The sequence below is a fragment of the Pongo pygmaeus genome, chromosome 6, assembly GCF_028885625.2.
Source record: "Pongo pygmaeus isolate AG05252 chromosome 6, NHGRI_mPonPyg2-v2.0_pri, whole genome shotgun sequence".
Lineage (NCBI taxonomy): Eukaryota > Metazoa > Chordata > Mammalia > Primates > Hominidae > Pongo > Pongo pygmaeus.
This window is the reverse complement of record NC_072379.2, coordinates 38124988-38145630: the sequence shown is the minus strand read 5'-3', so window position 1 is coordinate 38145630 and position 20643 is coordinate 38124988. Positions and strand designations below refer to the sequence as shown.

Here is a 20643-nt window from a genome sequence, read left to right as displayed (position 1 = left end):
TGGGTGATTAAAAAAAAGTATTCTACTCTTGTTGTTAGAAATGTATATTATATGTCAATTAGATCCTGTTGGTTGATTGTGTGGTTTTGTTCTTCCATATCTTCACTGATCATTGAAGATTACTGAATCTTCACTGAAGATCATCACTGACACTTATCGTTTGCTGAGAGGCGAGTAGTAAAGTCTCCAAATTGTGGCTTTGTTTCTTTTTTCAGTTCCATCAGTTTTTGCTTCATGTATTTTGAAGCTCTGAGGTACACGTCAAATGTGTGTACACATTTGGCATGGTCACATATTTCTGGTGGATTGAGCCTTTTATCATTTGAGATGATTATATTTTCCTGGTAGATTAATCCTTGGCATATATGTAGTGTTCCTCTTTGTCACTAGTAAATGTAGTTGCTGTGAGATCTATTTTACCTGATCTCAACATAGTCACTCCTTCTCTTTTTCTTTTGATTAATGTTTACATAATGTATCTTTTCCGTTATTTTATTTCCAACATATTTCATTGTGTAAAGTGAGTTTTGTGTAGAGTGTATATTGTTGCGTCATATTTTTTAAACCGTGCTGCCTATCTCTGCCTTTTAATTGGTGTTTGGGAACCATTACATTTAAGGTAATTACTAATATATTTGGGTGTAAGTCTGACGTTATCATTTGTTTTATGTTTCCTCTGTTTCTCTTTTCTTGCTTTCCATGAGTTACTTGAGCATTTTTTGTTAGGATTCTATTATGATTTATTTATAGTATTTTTAAGTATATACATTCATTTAGTTTTCTTAGTGGTTCTTCTGGGTGTTATGATACATATATATGACTTATCACAGTCTACTGATATTGTTATTTACTACCTTGGGTGAAGTGTAGAAAGCTTACTTCAATTTACTTTTACTTTGTTTACCTTTAAAATATTATTGTCTTAAGTGTTTCCTATACACACCACATCAGATGGTGTTCTAATTCTTAGTTAAGTCACCAAATATGACTTAGGAAACTCATGAGATGAACGATAGTCTATTATATTTACTTCTATTTTTAACATATCTTGATGTTCATCTTTCCTTTTGTAAGTTCTAAGCCTTTTCCTGTTATGATTTCCTTTGTGCTTATGTAACTTTTTTTTGCTATTCTTTAAGAGTAAGTTTGCTAATGACAAATTTGCTTATTTTTTTCAACTGATATGATCTTTTTTTCACCTTGATTCTTGAAAGATATTTTCACTGAATATAGAATTCGTGGTTGACAACTAAAGAAAAGCTCAGGACTTGAAAAATGTGCTACTTCCTTTTGGCTTCCATGGTTTCAAATTAGAAATCCGTTACTATTCTAGTTGGTATTTTCTTCCTTCTCTCTTTGTGATGGCTTTAAAGAATTTTTTTTGTTGACTTATTAGTTTTTAGAAATTTAATTATGATGTATCTTGGTGTGGCTTTCTTTGGTTTTATCCTATTTGGGATTTACTTAGCTCTTGGATTTTTAGGTTTATGGTTTTTTTTGCCAGACTTGGGAAGTTTTCAGCTGTTATGTCTTTGAACACTTTTTCAGCCCCACTCACTCTTTCCTTTTTCTCTAAGATCGGGTAATAAGATTATTAGCTCTTGTATTGTTTTCCCAGAGGTCTCTTTCCTGAGTCTCATTTTTAAAAAAGTTTATTTCTCTATGTTATTTAGATTGGATAAGTTTTATTTTTTTCATATCTAGTCCATGGAATCTCTTCTTTTTTAGCTGCACTCAACTGTGGAGCATATCCAGTGGGTTTTAATTTCTGTCATTGTGTATTTTAGTTCTAGAATTTTCATGCATTTTTTAATCATTTATATTTTATAGTGACATTTTAATTTTTTTTCATATTTAAGGAAAATTCAAAATTACTTTTTGAAGCATCTTTATGATACATACTGTCAGATAATTCCAACATTCAGTTCATTTTGACATTACCATTTTTTTATTGCCTTTTTCAACTGGTAATATTCTGGCTCTTGTTGTGAAGGATTATTTTCAGTTGTATCCTACGCATTTTGGAAACTGTAATATGTGACTCTGGATCCCTTTTCCTAGCAGGCAAGCCCTCTGTTGAGGAATCATATAAGAGCCACCTAGACGTGTATGTTTGATTCCCTGTGGGCCTGATGACACCACCTTGGCTAGGCAAAGGTAGAGAACTGACTTACACTGCTTTTGTGCAGATGAGTGGGATCAGATCACCCACCAGCCTCACTGACACATTCGTGGTAAATGAGGCACTGACTCATGCTGTCTTATTGCCTGTAAGTGAGTAGGGGAGTAGAGTCTGCTCCCCATTGGGCCCTGACGATGCTGGGGACAGGTAGTGAAGTACTATCTAGCTCACTTTGAAAGTATTCTTTAGTCTCATCAAAGCCAGATGGGAATGGATGCTTGGCATCCCTCTGTGCCCTGCTGCCACTGGGGTAGAGGCAGTGGTGGAACCAGGGTACTGAGTAGCCGTGTTCTGCACTTCTGGGTTCAGTCTCGTTGCTGTCAGGTAGATGTGGAGGCTCAGCTCTTTGTTGGTCCCTCGTGACATGAGAAGTAGAGTGGCAGCTAGGCCTGTCTCACTCTGCTTTGTGAAGTCTCGTTGCTACCAGGTGGGGATGGAGGCTCAACTTGCCTCAGGAACCCAGTGAGAAAACCACTGTGCCCTTTGTCTCTGTCAGGTGGGGAGTGGAAGATTCACTACCCAATGGGCCCGTCTGAAACCTGAGAGGTTGGAGACAGTTTTGCTGGTGGTGTTTGCCTAGAGTAAGGCAGATATTGCTAAAAAGTAGTTCTTTTGTTAGACCACTCTTTTCTGGGTCCTTTGGTTTTTTATTTTTGGGAGCCTTTCTTATTTGTACTCGTTGAGTTTCAATTTGGAGACTTTGGCAATGCCTTGTTCAGGATATATGTGAGGTGATAAGGAAGCCAGGGTATTTACTGTTGTATTGTTGAAGTCTTATAGTCTCAGGGCACCACCATCTTGTTTGCACCCCAGAATCTTCCTATTTCTGTTTGTTGTGTTATGTCCAGCAGTTTTTTGTTGTAAAAATGAGGACTTGGCAGAACTGGGGCTGCTCCATCTAGGAGGAATATCTCTGGCATATTAACCACAACCTCAAAGGCAAAGAATAATAGAATAGCACCTATGGAATATGGAAAGAAAAAGCTATACTCCCCACATTTTGCACCTAGTGAAGATGTTTCCCATAAAGTACACAGGCCACAGAGATATGCTCGTGTAGAATGTGGCTCAAAAATATACTGTAGACATATTGTCCGTTAAAAAGAATGCCAGGAGGTAGTTATTTGAGATAGTAACTGAAAGGAGGATCATGAAAATACTGAATGCACACAATGAAGAAAAGAACTTGGGTGAGCACTGGTTGTAGTGAAGGACATAGATTATGCAAATGTTTGCATGCATGTAGTGAAAAATTAATGGAAGATCAAGAGTTACCCATTAAACTGAAGATATGTAATATACAACTTAATAATAATGCATACATGTAGAGAAAATTCTCAACGGAAATAATTAAGATCCAAATGCAAACAATGATTACTTCTCATTGGTTTTGGATAGGATTATAAGGTATTTTAATTTTATTCTTTACCCTATTTTAAAATTTAAAACCCTTCTACAATTGGCATCTATTACTCATAAGAGTAATAATTAATCTTAATATTGAGAAAAATACATTTTTTCAGGATAGATTGATGAGGAAGAGAGAGAGAAAGTCAGCAAAACGCCTTGTAGTCAGAAGAAAGCATATATTTATTTTAATAGTTTGTTAGATTGAATTAACTTTTTACCCTTACATATTTCACTGATATCTCATAATGAATTAATTAAAACAACATAAACTTTCCACATATATTGATGGTAAGACAAGTTTTTCCTTTTGGTAGATGCTTACAGACATCTGGGAATTAATACTTCTAAAGATATACATTTTTTAGGAGTAATGAACCCAAAAGTGAGTACTTGAATTGGAGACATGTTAAGTATCTTGCTATCATAATGGATATTGGACAAAAGCACAGATGTGCATTTTTACCAATGACAAATAAACAGAGTCTGGAAACCATAACAGATGTAGCCATAATGAGAACACTAAATGAGAAAACTAATTTTGTACATTCATACATTGCTGTGGGCCAATTCCTGGAAAGAAAAGCCAGAATGTAAATGATAAGAACAATCAAACAAAGAAAAGTTATTCAAATGTACTCAACATGTACATTTTGAAACGTCATTTCTGAAAACTTGTGAAGTATTGTCGTAAAGACTTCAGTGAGATTCTTCTACTCAATTCTGGTGTTGAAACTATGCCCCTTTTACTTAGGAGCCTTGGACCTTTTACCAACATCATTGTCTCAAGATTCTATCAAAATACAATTGTTACCTACCTAGAGTACTGAGTGCTCAACATACAATGAAATCTACAACCCAATTACAGAGATTGTCCATTGCAATAATGTGTTTTTTACAGCAAGGATATCAAAGACTATAAATGATTTTCCTAGTCTCATAGGAAATTGATCAGACTGGTATCCAGAAAATCAGGGTTGTAGTTCTCACTCTGTTACCAATTATGCTTGACCTCAGATAAGTTAGTAGAGTAAGCTTATGCCTCAGTTTCCTTACCTGCACCCACTCACCAACCTCGGCTACACTTCCTCTACAGTAGGCTCTATCACGTCTGGTAGGATTCCTCTTTATGAGACAGGGCATACCTATCCTCTCTTTCTTTGGATCCATGAAGAGAGTTCTGCTTTCTAACGTTTTACCATTTTAAAGAACAAGGGGTATCATGGGAAGGTGCGGGGTAGTGTGAGGGTGAGTCCATGCAGTTGCAATTGCTCCTACCTGCTGCTTTTTGCTCAGGGATCTAGGACAACCAAGGACCTTTAGGTAGGAGAGTAAGCTTCCACCTGTGTCTTGTTTGTTCTTTCTTTATTCATTACTCTTACTTTTGAGAAAATATTCATTATTTATTTAAATAACTCCAAGTCCGTCTTCCTTTTTGAAAAATAAGAGTAAAATCTTTTTAGCACCAATTTGAAGATATATTAGCTTGATTTTTAATGTATGTTTAATTCTATGCAGCTGCTTTCAACGAATGACTATGATTCTAAAAACATCTAATGTAGTGATTGATAAGCTGAATTGCAAGATAAAAATGAAAAGTTCACCCAGTGTTCCTAAAACAAAACATTGCATGGGTTTCACCCTGCACCTCTCTGCCACCCCTCCAGTCTTCCCACTGAAGCTCCAGGGCAGCCCTGCAGGATTGTACTTTCCTTGCACTCCAGCCCTGTGCTGGGGTATCCTGTGCATCTGGAATCTACCTTTCCTTAGAAAGCTCCCCGACTTCCTCCCACCCTGCTGCACCCAACCTCCTAGGTGACCTTACACAGGACATCATCCTGTGAGTGGGCTATAGTACTCTCACCATGGTGTGTCCCTCCCATCAGACTGCTGCGGCATAATGGGCAGGGAAAAGATGCATGTTGAATGAATTCTCCGTTCTGTGAAGGAAGAGGAATCAAATCTCTATTTGACCCTTGGTGAAACTCAATTATTGTCCAGTGCCCTGGTTTTCACCACCAAAATCATAACAAAGTCAGAACATTCTTTAACACTTGGCCTGCCAGGGGCAGGCTGTTGTCTTATAAAAGCTGCTGGTCAACGTCCAGTGGAGGGAGGTGGGGAGTGAACTCAAGACTGACAGCAGGTCCAGGGTTTTCTCTACTTACCTGATGACATTATTTTCCTAAACACTGTGGTCTAAGCCCTCTCATTCTCTGTGTCTTAGCTTTGAAAGATAATTTTTTAATTTCAGAGTGAAAACATGGGAATGTTAAGCCCCAAAATGCTTCGGAATTGTCCAGGAGCTCTAAGCACTAAGCAGAAAGGCCCCATTCCAAGCCCATGAGGATTCCCTAGAGGGCCCTGTGAGAGGAACTGTAGATCAGTGTGTTCTTTAATAGAGTGTCTTTAAATATTTACTCTATGACAATCATGTAAATTATAGGACTCTAAAGCCTGTGCCAAATGAAAATCTGTGGCCTCTCTGAATTATTTATGAGTAAGGGACCTAGGAAGAGAGAGGCAGCCACTGTAGTTTGGGGGGGGGGTTCAGGTATTTGCACCAGTGGTTTTTTACTTCTAAGACCTAAATGGAGACAGAGCTCATGGAAGATTACAGCTATGTGCAAAAAATCGGAAGAGAAGGCAGGATGGCTGCCATCAGTGGGCTCTCTCCTGAAGTTCATTATGTGAAATTTATCAGCTGCTCTCTTCTGCTGTCATGGTTGAGGTTTTCATTTCTATGTTATGCTGTCGTTGGGATCCATTGCGGCTCATTGTAGAGGCAGGATTTTCAGTGCTCTGTATGTTAGTAGGTGATTTGATGAGAGAGACACATACCTGTGACTCCAGACTTGTGGGTTCTGCCTGTGTCAGGAGCAGGTTCCAAACTCCAGGAAAAGTCACAACGTTCCTCTGATTCTGTTTCTGCTTCTGGAACACGAGGGCCTGTCCAAGCTAGACCACTTCAAGGGATTTCATTTTCCTATAAGAATCTACAATTCTAAAATGCTGAAAGCTGACTTACAAAGAACTGTGCATAGTATACTAGCTTCCTTAACACAATTTCACCATCAGATTACTGAATGAGAAAATGTATTATGAAAGCTTCCAGGAGAGGGTCTGGCACATTGGGGAATTACTAACTACAGGAGCAGTCAATCATTTCACCAGCGAGATGGGAGACCAGATGTACTCTCGCCTCCTAGATGAAAACCCTAAAAGAATGACACAAATCCGGGAAATGTGCTAAAATGAAGGGCAATAAATTCATAACAGAGAAACTAGGATACAGAAAGCAAATATGAGAGCACTGTTTTTAATCTTTCAGCAGTGACTGTCACGGTTTAAGGTAAGAAAAGGTATTTATGCGACTTGATCAAATAAAGATCCAACCTTGGTAGTTTAATGCTTTATTATTGAGCTCCCCACAGAAACAGCAGTGTTCTTTTGGCAGCTTTTCACTGCAGAATGAATAGAACAGAGGCATTCAACCTCCAGCCCTGTATCCTTCCCACTGTATGGCTATAGTCTTTGGAAAACCAGACACGTGTGCTGAAGAAAGGTGTATGATATGCTGGCAGGGAAATGGTTGTGGTGTCTGTAGACAAAGGTCTGAATGTCAGCTGTGTCATAGCTGTCAGTCTATAGGAAGATTTCCTAAATATCTGTGCTTCAGATACTGCTTCTGTAAACAGGCATAGTAATTCTGATGTGACATAGTTGCTCTATCAGAATTTATACAAATAGTCTAATGTCCTAAACAGCATATAGCACATGGCTACAGGCTAATTTTTGTGTATTTCTGGCTACCAACGCTTTCTCTCTGCTCACAAGTTTGAAAGGACTTAGAGTTTGAGATTTTCGTCTCCTCCTTTTTGCCCATCTTCATACTCCTGAAAATTTAATTAATCCTTTTTTTGTGAGGATAACTAAGATCTAATTTCTCAGCAAATGTTTAGTATGCAAAACATTATTAACTATAGTTGCCATGCTATACATTAGGTCTCCAGAACTTATTTACATATTTACTTATGTATGTATTTATTTATTGAGAGAGATGAGGTCTCACTCTGTTGCCCAGGCTGGAATGCAGTGGCGCAATCATGGTTCACTGCAGCCTCAAACTCCTGGGCTCAAGCAGTCCTCCCACCTCAGCCTTTCAAGTAGCTGGCACTACAGTTGCATGCCACCATGCCCTGATAATTAAAACAATTTGTTTGGTAGAAATGGGGTCTCTCCATGTTGTCCGGGCTGGCCTCAAACTTTTGGGCTTGAGCAATCTTCCTTCCTTGGCCTCCCAAAGGGCTGAGATTACAGGTGTGAGCTACCATGCCCAGCCTTTATTTATCTTATATCTGGAAGTTTGTATCCTTTGACTAACATCTCCCCATTGCCTCTTTCCTCTGGCTTGTGGTGACAGCCTTCTACTCTCTCTTTCTGTGAATTTGACTTTTAAAAGTTCCATGCATAAATGAGATTTTGCAGTGTTTGTCTTTCTTTGCCTGACTTATTTCTCTTAACATAATGTCTTCCATGTTCATTCATGTTGTCTCAAAGACAGGATTTCCTTCTCTTTTGAAGCTGAGTAATGTTCCATTATGTGCATGAATATCTATCTTATATTTTCTGTATCCATTCATTTATCAACAGACACAGGTTATTTTCATATCTTGGCTATTGTGAATAATGCTGCAATGAATATGGGCCTGCAGATATCTCTTCAAGATAATATTTTATTTTACTTTATTTTTTGACATACATCCAGAAATGGGTTTGCTGGAGCATATGGTAGATCTATTTTTAATTTTCTGAGGCACCCCTATACTGTTTTCCATAATGGCTGTACTAATTTACATTCTCACCAGCAGGATAAAAATTGTGATAATCATTTTGTAATGTATACATATATCAAAACATTACATTGTACACCTTAAATGTTTGCAATTATTATTTGTCAGTTATACCTGAATAAAGCTGTAAACAAAACAAACAAAATGAAAGCAATAATAATTGAAAACAAAGGAAATTTAATTCAGCATCGGACAGACGTGAGGCAGGAGTGGGGTGTCAGCAGGGTTGGACAGGAAGCATAAGGAAATGACGACATATGCCTGCAGCCATAGAGTTTGGGGAAATGATAGCAATCCAGCTTTTCAAATGGGAGCAGTGGGAGAATACAAAGATTGGATTTGATTTTAAAGGAGATCTGTGTCTAGGTAAAGAATATGGATTCTATATTTTTCTATTTCTTTCTGGAAGTTCTCTAGGCTTTCTGGGTGAGGGATTCATGAGTGTGCGGAGAGGTGAGTTGAGCAGGGATGCACATGTTTGTGAGTGAGGCCTGGCACTGCGAGGATGGAGTTCACGTGAAAGTAACAGGACTCAGCAACTTCTTGGATGTGTTGGGTGAAGAAGAGCAGGGAGATGGGGAGGAGTTAGTGTTTTTTGAGCCTGGGTGACTGGGAAGATGATGGGGATATTTGCCCCAGGGTGTGTGTGTGCATATTTAGGTTAAACAATTTCAGTATTCTCCTGTGTTCCTCAAATAATATAATTCAAAGACATGTACTCAGCTAACCACATTTCTCTGGATCCTCTTAATCTGGGGTGTTCTCATTCTTATGTAGAGTCTAGAAGAGCACACAACATTGCAAATTTACTCCACAGCACCAGTGGTCCATGGGCCATACTTTGGCAGGATCTGACACTTTATAAACACTGTCTAATGTTGCTTGGCTTTTTCCGACCTCCTGATAAGGTTGGTTGACATTGGGCTGCACATCAGGTGAGAAGCTGCCTGTGAGTCAACACTTTAGCTAGGAAGGACAGGACTGGCAGGCCCCATGAGGTGTAGGCTGGAAGTCAAGCTTGGTGAAAGAAAGACACATAGGAGAAAGACTGGTGGGTGTTATTGGTCCAGACAGGTGAGGGATCAAGACCACACAGTTCAGTTCATGATGAATGTGGTAAGTCCAGGATCCAGGAAGCGATGCAGCAGGTGTCAGGCACACACACTGCGAGCCTGGACCAGAATATCTGGACAGTATTAATTTATAATCAAAAAAATTTATTCTGGAAAACTGTACAGTGGATTCGCTGAACCAACAGCTCCTACTGTTGTTGCTTTTATGAGCCGGAACTTGCCTTAGTACGTGGCTGAGTCCCCAGTGGAAGGAAAAAAAAGGCTGGCATAGACGGGGAGAAGAGCAGGTGGCAAAGGGACAGAGGTCCAGATGCCTGGTCGCAAAGCTGTTGGAAGTTTGGAGCACTGTAGCCTGTTCCAACTCTGTACCTTTTTTGTAGGCTTACTTATACCCCATGATGTTTCAGAAAGGATTTAATGTGCTCTCATAAGGCAATGCCGATAAGATAATACCGATAAGATGAATTAAAATACAGGTGGTAGTATAAATTAAAATACAGATGATAGGGTAAATTAAAGGCGAGCCAAAAGAAAAATAAGCAAAATCTAGGACTGGCAACATGAAATGGAGCAAGGATTTGTGCCTTTGGTAATGGCCTCCGCATACAAGCCACACATTTGACTCCAATCACTGACACAACCAATTAGGCAAAGGAAACCTGATTACTCTCACAGTCCACAATGTCCAAGATAAAACACGAACCAATTTTATATATGGAGATCTTCTTAACAGAATATTGACTAGAATTTCTGGGGAAGCGCTGTCCCACTCTGTGATATTATAAACAGCTCTTATAATAAAATCCTTTTAATTGATAAGCTGATGGCATTTTCTTCATTTTGACTGCTGGCATCACACACATGCACAAGCCCAAGAAAGCAAACAAAGCAAAACAAAACGAACAACCCCAAAACCAAAATTGGTTCAGTGAAACAGTCCAGTTATCTATCTATCTAGACCTGGCTTGATCTAGAGGTGAATATTGATCTGATTCATATCAAATAGTCTTCTTTGCATATTGTTACTTAGCCTGAGTATGTTTCCTCTCTGCAAACATAGGCTGTGGGATACTTATGAGGATTACGCAATAAAATACGAGAACCTATGAACATAGGGCCTGTCATGTAAAGCATGAACAATTCATGCTGGTTGTGTTTGACAACAACAGCAATGACAGAAATCCCAGGACATATTTGCTGAATTTCACAATGGAATTTGCCATTCTTTTCTGCTAATTGGCCAGGGCCTGGGCAAAGCAAGCAGAATACATTGTGATGGCACAGGGAATCTGCGTAGCCTGTAGATGAGCTGTGATTCACCATGCAGGAGCAGGCTGATGGCTCACTTTTCAATTTGTCTTTCACAGGAATAACACTCTACAGCCACCCATATGGAGGGGCCTTGCTGAATGAGGACAAGATGTGAGTTGATGGAATGCTGAGGGGTGTGTGACCCTGACTATGGAAGAAAATCTTTGTGTTACTTAGGGATGACTGTGGTCTCTCTTTTGTGTTTGCCCCAAGAGATGGCTTATAGAGTTAGCAAGAAATGCCCACAGGACTTGGGCATTTCTTTGCAAAGTGTGAGAAAAACAACTATTAAGAGAGGCAGTACATTGACTGAGCTTAAAACAGATGAGTTTGTCATGCAACTGTACTTCTAAGCAGAAATTCTTCTAAGGGAATGATTTACCAGAAGCTTATGTGACTGTACATCTTCTGAAGAGCTTTTGGGGTTAAAATCATAAACATTGCATTCATGTACATAAACGTAGTAACGCCTCCTTGAATATTTCTCATGCAAGATTTTCCTCATGATCCAGATGGAGACATGGGTGGGGATAAGGCCAGAGCTCTTCAGATACAGAATTCTGTGTCAGTTCTCACTGTCTTTGTAAAGGGTAGCATGCTTCCACCTGTGTTCTCTTTTTCTCCCCCATCTCCCTTCTCTATTATATAGTTGACAAACTTTTAATTAAGAGTCGATAATAAAAGTAGGTATTTTTTAAAAACTTTTTATGACCTACCAAATTAAGTTGCAGAATGCAAATCTGCTTAATGTGCATTCTCTGCTCAAGTTGTTAATCTGGCAGGAACCGGCAGGAAGCACCGGTTGGGTTGCAGCTTGTCCTCACGTTCACATAATGATTTTCAGGATTCTAGCTTTAACAGTGTCTGACACCTTCCAGAATTCCAAGAGTAGGCTAGCTGACATCTGTTGTAGAATGTGATACAATGGAGCAGAAGGCATGGCACAGAAGATGACTTGTGCTGAGGAGTTCCATCATGTCGGCCTCCTGAAAGACCATCTGTGGTCTGACTGTTCCTAAAGAAGGAGTTGAGAGGAGGCAGCAATTGACTTGAGTAAAAGTAGTAGTGCTCCAGGTAAAACAATTACTAATAAAACGTACAGTGGATAATATTACAAAGCACCTCAATCTATTGCAAAATCTCCTTGGGATTTCATGTGACTAAATTCAGAGATGGGCCAGTGCAGTGTGGAGCCGTAGTGAAGGCTCCTCTCTGGCAGGTGCTACTACTGTATTGCAAAGCAGTCCTTGTGTGGGCAAAGGTCACCGCTTACCCGGATGCTGCTCAGGGGATATCTTTCATCTAAATTGGGAGTCAGGCTCAATGGTGAAGAGCAGATTTTGACACAAGAAGACTCCAAAATGCCCTCAAACTGTGCTCCTCAGTTATGTCTTCTGTAAACTGAGCTTAGTCATCCATGTCTCAAAAGGTGGCTGAGGGGATTTAATGAGGGGATCCATGCCCTTAGCCAACATGCCTGGCTGATTATGAATTTTTAATTAGCAGTTTTCACTGCTGTCATCATTGCTGATTGTTATTAGCAAAGAAGGCTTGTGTTCTTTGTCTGGTGCCTGAGAGCTGCTGTGTTCCATCCGCAGCCTGGAGAGCATCCGTCAGTGTGGAGTGGCCCTCTGCATCGTGCTGGGATTCTCCATCCTGTCTGCATCCATTGGCAGCTCCGTGGTGAGGGACAGAGTGATTGGAGCCAAAAGGTTGCAGCACATAAGTGGCCTTGGCTACAGGATGTACTGGTTCACAAACTTCCTATATGACATGGTAGGATTTGGGAATGAGATTCTGTGTGTCTCCACAATAGTGATCTAAATAGTGTGTGTATGGAGGGATGGAGTGGGGCGTGGGGCCCTGGCTGCCTTGGAGTGTCCACAAAAAGGGGTCATCTTATTGATAAGAGCATTTCAGATTAAGTCACCTTTACTGATCACCATAGAATTGGTTCATAAGGGGAAGACTGATAAGCTTCAGGCTGGAGAACTGGGAAATTATAGAACTTCACAAAGATGCAAAGTTTCTTATTGAGGAGATGAGAAAATTATCACCTTTACTATGCTCTTTACAATGGGGTAGCAGATGAGGTGATAAAAATCATTAGAAATGATCTTTCATCTGCATGCTTAACACCCCCTCCTGTGAGAACTGTGCCTCATTGCCTAATACGTATGGTGGGTATTATTAGCATTTTTGGAATGCACTCAGTTCCCCAATGGAAACCCTCCAGATCAGTGTCTCCCATCCTGAGGGACAATAACAGATGCTTTGTCTAGGTGTTCCCTATTCTTCAGGACATTTATCTTAAGTAATAAAAAGCATCTTATATGATAAGTTGTTCTTAGTGGTCAATATCTACTGTCATTGTTCTCTGGTGGAGCTGTCTTTATTTTGTAGAAAAGTGATATCCTTGCCCTCATACATATGATTCATCTTGTGATACAGAAAATCATACGTAAGTCAGTGGAAGGCCAGAGGGCAACCATTTACTGAGCACCTTCCATGCACTAGGTGCTGTCCCAGCTATGCTACGCCATGCACAAATTTCCGCATATTAACATGTTGCTTTCCTGTAAGGTTTATTTCTTTGAGCTGGCTTAGAATTTAGCTAATTTATTTTCTTTTGATCATGTAACTTGGATTTTTGTTTGGTTTTGAAAGTACAATTTATCAGGGTCACACCTAAGTTACCTAACATTTCAAGAGTTCATTTAATTTAATCAGAGGTTTCTTTGAACCTGCCTGGTGATAGGTATCACCTGGGACATTTGGTAACAATAAGGATTCCCAAGGGCCTATCCTTCAAGATTCTATTCAATAGGACTGGGGGGACTTGGAGGTCTGTGTTTTACTAGGTACTCAAGGTGATTTATGAATCTTAACCAAGATTGACAATCTGGGTCTTTAAACCTTTATCTTTACTGAGGGACACTTGAAGGCAGGCAAGTGGAAATGACTTGTCCAAGATTTTACATCTAGTTGGTACAGAGATGGCTTCACAGTGCCAGCCTCTGTCTCCTGGTCCAGTTTTGTTCCCAGTGCTACACACTGTTGCTGGCTACTTGTCTCTCTTCCATCTGTCATTTAACAGTGTCTAAGGGCCACAGCTTTCCCAGAGAAAAGGGAAGAAGTGTGTGGCAAGAGAGAATCACAACACACAGGGGGCCATGCTTCTAGGACACCATGGGGCTTTCAAAGTCTCCAAAACCTCAGGATCTTCCTTCTTTTCAGCACCCTTAGTTTATTATCTCTTTATGCCTCCTGCTCAGTCTGACCCTTCTTTACTCTGTGATGTTTGACCTTGGTGATTAAGGACAGGGAGGGTTTTTTGCTTCTTGGTTGGATGGTTTTCCATCTTCATCCAATCATACTCTGCTTATTCTATTCAATCACTGATTTAATAAATATTTTGAGGATCTGTTGTGGGTCAAGGTGGGTCCAAGGTTGCTGTAGACTAAATGATTATGTCCCCCCAAAATTCATGTTGACACCTAATCCCCAGTGTGATGGTATTTGGAGGTGGGATCTTGGAGAGATAATTAGGTTCTGAGAGTGGAGCCCTCCTGAATGGGATAAATGGCCTTGTGAAAGAGGCCTCAGAGAGCTCTATGTGAGGACACAGTGAGAAGTCACAGGCTGAACCAGGAAGCTGGCCCTTGCCAGACACTGAATCTGCCAGCACCTTGATTCTGGTCTTTCCAGCCTCCAGAACTGTGAGCAATGAAGTTATGTGGTTTATAAGATACTTGGTCTATGTTATTCTATCATAGCCCCCCAAATGGTGTTGGGCATAAAGCCATGCATAAAGCAGAGAAGATTGCTCCCCTCAAAGAGATTCTTATGAGAGGAAGCAGAAAACAAGCAAGTAAACAAACAAATAAATAAATGTGCAAGATACAGTTGGCCCATGACTGGGTCTATTGAAAGAATGAAAGAGAATGATGGGATGGAGGATAACTTCAAATATGAAGGTCAAAGAAGACAGTGAAACTTTAGCTGACATCTGTGAGGTAAGAAGGGGCCCTCCCCATGGATGACATGCAGGAAGAGCTCTGCAGCTTGAGGCTCTAAGAGAAGAAGGAGCCAGGTGAGTGAGAGCCTGAAGGAAAGCCATGGCTGTTGTTGGCCTGCAGGGAGCACCTTAAGGTGAGGCTGGATAGGGAGGTAGTGCAAGGAGCGTGTCCTTGGTTCTACGTGTGTGGGAGGAGGCTGTGTTTCATGAAAGCTGATTGGATTCCTTGACCCTCCTCAAAGGAGGTGGATATACATGACAGTAGTAGTCACCTCAGGCCACCATAACAAAATACCATAGGCTGGGTGGCTTCACCCCGGAAACTTGATTCTCTCATTGTCCTGGAGGCTGGAAGTCTGAGATCAAGGTGTTGGCAGGGTTGGTTCCTTCTGAGGCTTCTCTCCTTGGCTTGTGGACAGCCATCCTTTCCCTGTGTCCTCACATGTCAGCCCTCTGAGAGTGACTGCATCCTGATCTCCTCTAGAGACACCAGTCGTGTTGGATGAGGGCTCACCCAATTGACTTCATTTTACCTTAATCACTTGTTCAAAGCCCTGTCTCCAAATACAGTCACATCTTGAAATACTGGGGGTTCAATGTATAAATTTTGGGGGCATACAACTCAGATTGAAACAAGCGAATTTCCAGGACTAATTCCACGGCTACAGAACTCCTAATGTGCAAAATAGGAAATATATTTGTGAAGTTGAAAGGAAACTTCAGGATAAGTAGATGATAATAAATATGACCATCTGATATAACAGCTCTCCCTTATTTCTTTTTATCTTCTCAGCTCTTTTACTTGGTTTCCGTCTGCCTGTGTGTTGCTGTTATTGTCGCCTTCCAGTTAACAGCTTTTACTTTCCGCGAGAACTTGGCAGCCACGGCCCTCCTGCTGTCACTTTTCGGGTATGTGATGAGAAACGCTGCTGCAGAATTACGGTTTGTTTTCTGAAAGAGAAAACCCTCAGGATGGCTTTGAACCCGCTGTCGACTTCATGATTTCCTCTCTTTTGAAGCAATTATGTTGCTTCTGCAAGGGACACGGAGCAAACAAGCCTGAGCAGGATGATGAATGCCCCGTGGAGGAGGGAAGGGCTGACCAGGTCGTGATGAAGACAGCACTGCCCTGTCTCAGACAGGCCCTTGAGCTGTTTGACAAACTTGTGCAGCTGGAAATGGATTCTCTATTATTCTCACTTTGACATTAATCAGGGGCTCAAATACATAATCCAGTTAGCTCGGAGATTGCATTTGTGGAGGTTCTCTCAGCAAGCTGTCTGGCATTTTTTCTCCTCTCCTGTGATATTAGTAGTTTGAAAATGTTTTGTTTAATTTCTATCACTTTTTTTCAGATGAAAAATAGCAAATAGAGAAAAGTCATTTTATGAATTTGTGATTTATGCATGCTAGTCAGGATCATTGCTAGTGGCCTCAAAATTATATCTATCTGGTATCAGGATATATATGTCTTCTTATTTGTCATGCACGTATGCTTATATACAGGCTAACTACATAAGAGATGCTTAGTAGGGAAAATCATTATCATACTAATTTATTATAATTCAAGGCTATTTTAAAAGATGAAACAGCTTGCTCTTATTTAAGAGGATTACAAGTAAAATGATTTTTACAGTTTGTATTTATATAAGTGCCCTAGAATAATTCAAAACATCTAATTAGAGACAGAGTTTTACTTAAACAAATACATATCATTACTAGATGATTGTATAGGTGGGTGGGTGGATGGATGGAAGTATGTAGATAAGAGAGAGAAAGATAGACAGGGAGAGAGAGATTAACAGAGAGAGGGAAAGAGAGACTAAGAGAGAGAGGGAGAGAGAGATTAAGAGAGAGAGAGAGAAACAAGACAGACAACTTTTGGGGGAACATTGATATTACTACTCACTAACCCCAATGCTGTGGCATTGGTAATACTAATTATTCTGTCTAATCCTCAGTTTTTTCTTTGTAAAACTTCATGTCTTTTGCTATAAAGATTAAATTAAATAGTTTATATGAATATCATGGACAATGACTGGTACAAAGTTCCCATTAAATTAATTTTAGCCATTATTGTTACTCTTTAGAATTATTTTACTCTTTAGAAGATGTAATATCCTAAGCTATAAAACATGCTTATAGTAGACACATATTTATTATATTTAGCTAGAAATTTATGGACTTGTGTATAAAGATCTATATGTGTGTGTACCCAGCTCTAAGAACACAGTTTGATTTCAGTTTATTGATCCAATTGAATGGATACTGTTGTCATGTCTCCCTCTATTTCAAGTAAAATAGACTTTGCTATAAAATTATTTTTGAATTTTAGGAGAGTATATCTTAAAAACTGAGTTAAAACTTAGATGAAATGGTTAGAAAGCCTTGAAAACATGCTTTTAGAAATTTTTATTAATGTTGTTTTGATTGTGAAACCCTTTAAGAATTTGAATTAAACTACGAATTCTCTTCACATACATAACTACCACATTTTTCAAAGAATTTCTGGAGATTCACAGGTCTGTTGAAGCACAATCATAGGCAATAGGGGTTACACACTTCTGGTTAAGAACTCTTAGGTTGCAGGGACTGGAAAGATGTCAAAGATAACTCAGACCATGTTTGTGATCATGGCTAACCCCAGGGCAGAAGAGCCCCCAAGGGAAGTTGATCAGGGTCACTGGGTGACATCCATGGGGATGCAGATTTAGAAGGTAGCTCTTTCTTCATTGGAGCACAGCCAGTGGAACTGGTGACACCCTCCCCACCCACTGTAACAGGAGGGGCAGTGAGAGAACCGGTCTGGGGAACCGCTGTCTGCTGTGTGCCTGGCAATCTCTGGGTAAGGATAGCAGAATTGGCTCACGCCTGCTGTCCCTCTAAGCACCTGTGGGTACAGGGAGCCCAAGGGCAAACTCAGGAAAGCTGAATCCCAAGCTGAAACCTAAGAGCCCATCCAGGCATTAAATGGCTGCTTAAAGGCAGGAATCTGAAGCAATAAGGGATAGTATACACGAATTGATTCTTTTAAGAGATAACAAGATAAACATGCCCAATCACAGTCTTATTGTTTTTCTTCTTTCTATCAAGGACAATTTGTTATTTAAACTATAAAAGGGAGAGTCAGGGAGAATTAGCATCCAAAAGAGGGAAGTAACACCTAAAATGAATGAAAGAAAACAGAGCCTAACTTACATAAAAATGGAAACCTTAAGAATATATTTGATGTATATTTAGCACTAAAAGATGAGATTGCAGAATCCTGCTTGGTGTCTTGGGAAATCTACAAAGCATGGGGAAGTGGCCGATTTTCAAAAGGGGAATTTTCTTCCCCCAAAATTCCATGATGTTGTGAACAGTGGGCCAGTCTCTAGCAAATTTTAAAATCATTAAAATGATATTATATTTTAACAAAAGCCTGGAGATTGTTGAAATTCATTGTAATTTTCATAAAAAAAAGCCAATTTTATTTTTTTCTTATAAAATAGGAGGCCGGAGCTGCTAATACGTTAATTTGAGCCAAGTATTTGAAAGATAACTAATGAAAATGTAGTAAAAAAAAGTGATGGAATCATAGCCCGTTGAAAACCACACTGGAATACTCTTCATTCATCTAGCAATAGGAACTCTCGTGTGGCTTCATTTAGGGCTATGTCTCTGATTCTTTGTTTTTCTTAAATAATGCTTTGATCCACTTGTCAAATATTTAAATGACATAACCCAGCATGGAAACCTTATGTAATAAGTAACTAGATACAGATCCTGAACCATCTCAAAAGAAGTAGAGCCTAATGTTGAGGTGGTAATTAGTCACTCAAGTGCAGATCAGGTATGCAGGCTCCACAGCAAGACAGGGAGGCTGCTGCACCCTTAGATTGTATTGTTGGATGTGGAGATGCGGATCAAAGCAGATGATAATCTTGCTGTGTGTTGTGCCAGGCCAACCACATCATGTTCTCTGTGAGGTGGCCTTACCTAAACTCCCCTAAGTCCTACAATGCAAAATTTAACAGAGAGAGCTGGTTGAATATCATGTTGTTAAAGGAGCAGAGAAAGACCCAGTCTTTTGTAGTGGAGGTTTAAGCAGAATAACATGGCTATCCTCAGCTATTTAAAGGACTGTCACATGGAAAAGAAAAGCAATGTGTCACGTGTTATTCCAGAATATAGAGTTTGAATCAGTAGTTATAAGTTGGAGAGAGTTTTCATTCACTCTTAGAATGAATTTTATAGCAATTACAGCTGCCCCAAAATTTGGCTTACAAACTTCTACTACTGCTTATATTTCTGTTGCAAAAATACTTGCAGTTCTGTGATATCATTTGATTCTCAAAACAGTTGCGTGACGGAGTGTAGCACTTGATTTTTGTCTCAGAAGGGACAGTAAAGGAAAGAGGGTAGGTGTGTGGTGTGGGTGAATATGTGTTGGGGTTTGAATTCTCTGTGTGGTAGTTTATTTCAGACAGAGATGTTGATAATGTACAGCCCTAAGAAGTCATGACTTATCTCTCTGGCAATTATTTTGATTTAATTAGTTGATTGTCTTATGTAGCAACTGTTTTAGAACAGCTCTTGCCTCCATTGTGTGCTTTGAAATAATTATCTTCATGCCCACATTTTGAGGCAGATTGCTATTGAGTAGAGTGTCTAAAACACTATATGATTTTATATATCATATTATATATATCTTATGAACTATGAGAATGTATCTTTTAACCCAGGAAAGCATTCCAATATCATGGATGTCATATGAAAGGGGGTGCACACTAGACTAAGTGTTAACTTGAGGGCCTGGCATCTCTTATATCATTTTGAAGTCTCATACTTTTCAGAACTTGTTAACATATTAGGAAAACCTCAGACATTTTGCAGGCACTGAGGTGTTTCAGGTTAAGCCAATTATTCACCATAAGAAAACAGTGATACATTTACCTTGAGTGAGCAGAGAACTTGTTGGAGCTCCAGATATATGAGAATCTTTTGGGAAAGTCGTGATTCAAAATCAGTGACTTCTCTGCTGATATTAGGAACCATCATTCAAAGTGTACTTCCTTTATTGGTTGCAGTGGTATTATTTCAGGAAGGAGATGAGGGAAGTTGCCATGAGTGAAACCTGGCTCTAGAATTGAGGAGACAGAATGAAGAAAATGAGATGTTTTCCTTTTAGGGACATTTGGGTGGTATCTTAAATCCTGATGTCATCTGACACATGTGGGGACTGCTTCTAGGGTTCCATGTTTAGCAATACTTCTTACTACCCAGCTTTGGGGCCACATGGAAATGAATCCCATATTCATCTACTTATCACCTGCAAAGCTCGATCAAGTGTCTGAACTCTGCAAATCCCCATTGTTCTGCCTGTAAGATGACAGTTACAGTGCTGTCTCCTGGGTTTCTGGGGACTAAAGGAAGATTAGGGCACACTAAGGAGTTACAGATGGTACCCCCTGTGCAGTGGATGCTGGAAGGAGGCTTTCAGTTTTTATTTTTAGGCCTTATTTTTTTTACGTAGCTCTGCAGCTTTTTATATTCTTGATATCTTTTGATTCTCAATATAATGAGTAAGTATTGTTCCTGCCTTCCTGATGAGAAGCAGAGCAAAGAAGCTCCTTTTGGAGAAGAGAGGTTGGAGAAGTCAGCCGTCTTTCTCCAGGCCACAGAGCCAACAAGTTCAGGCCCACGTACAACCTGTGTGTGTGTTGTGACCCCATCCAGTGTTCTTTATTGCATTGCAGAGTCCTCTGAAGCCCCAGGAAGAGTGTGTTGTCTTTGAAAAATACCGTGGAATGTATTATG

General features: G+C 39.8%; 1 protein-coding gene across 1 annotated transcript in view; it reads left to right on the top strand.

Annotated features, from left to right (window-relative positions):
* The window catches only part of ABCA13 (ATP binding cassette subfamily A member 13), a 492269-nt gene that overhangs the window by 329903 nt on the left and 141723 nt on the right, over positions 1-20643 (top strand). The window contains exons 49-51 of the mRNA XM_054496702.2: positions 10883-10937; positions 12425-12602; positions 15638-15753. Of these exons, the coding sequence (XP_054352677.1) occupies positions 10883-10937; positions 12425-12602; positions 15638-15753 (349 nt within the window). The remainder of the gene's footprint in view (positions 1-10882; positions 10938-12424; positions 12603-15637; positions 15754-20643) is intronic.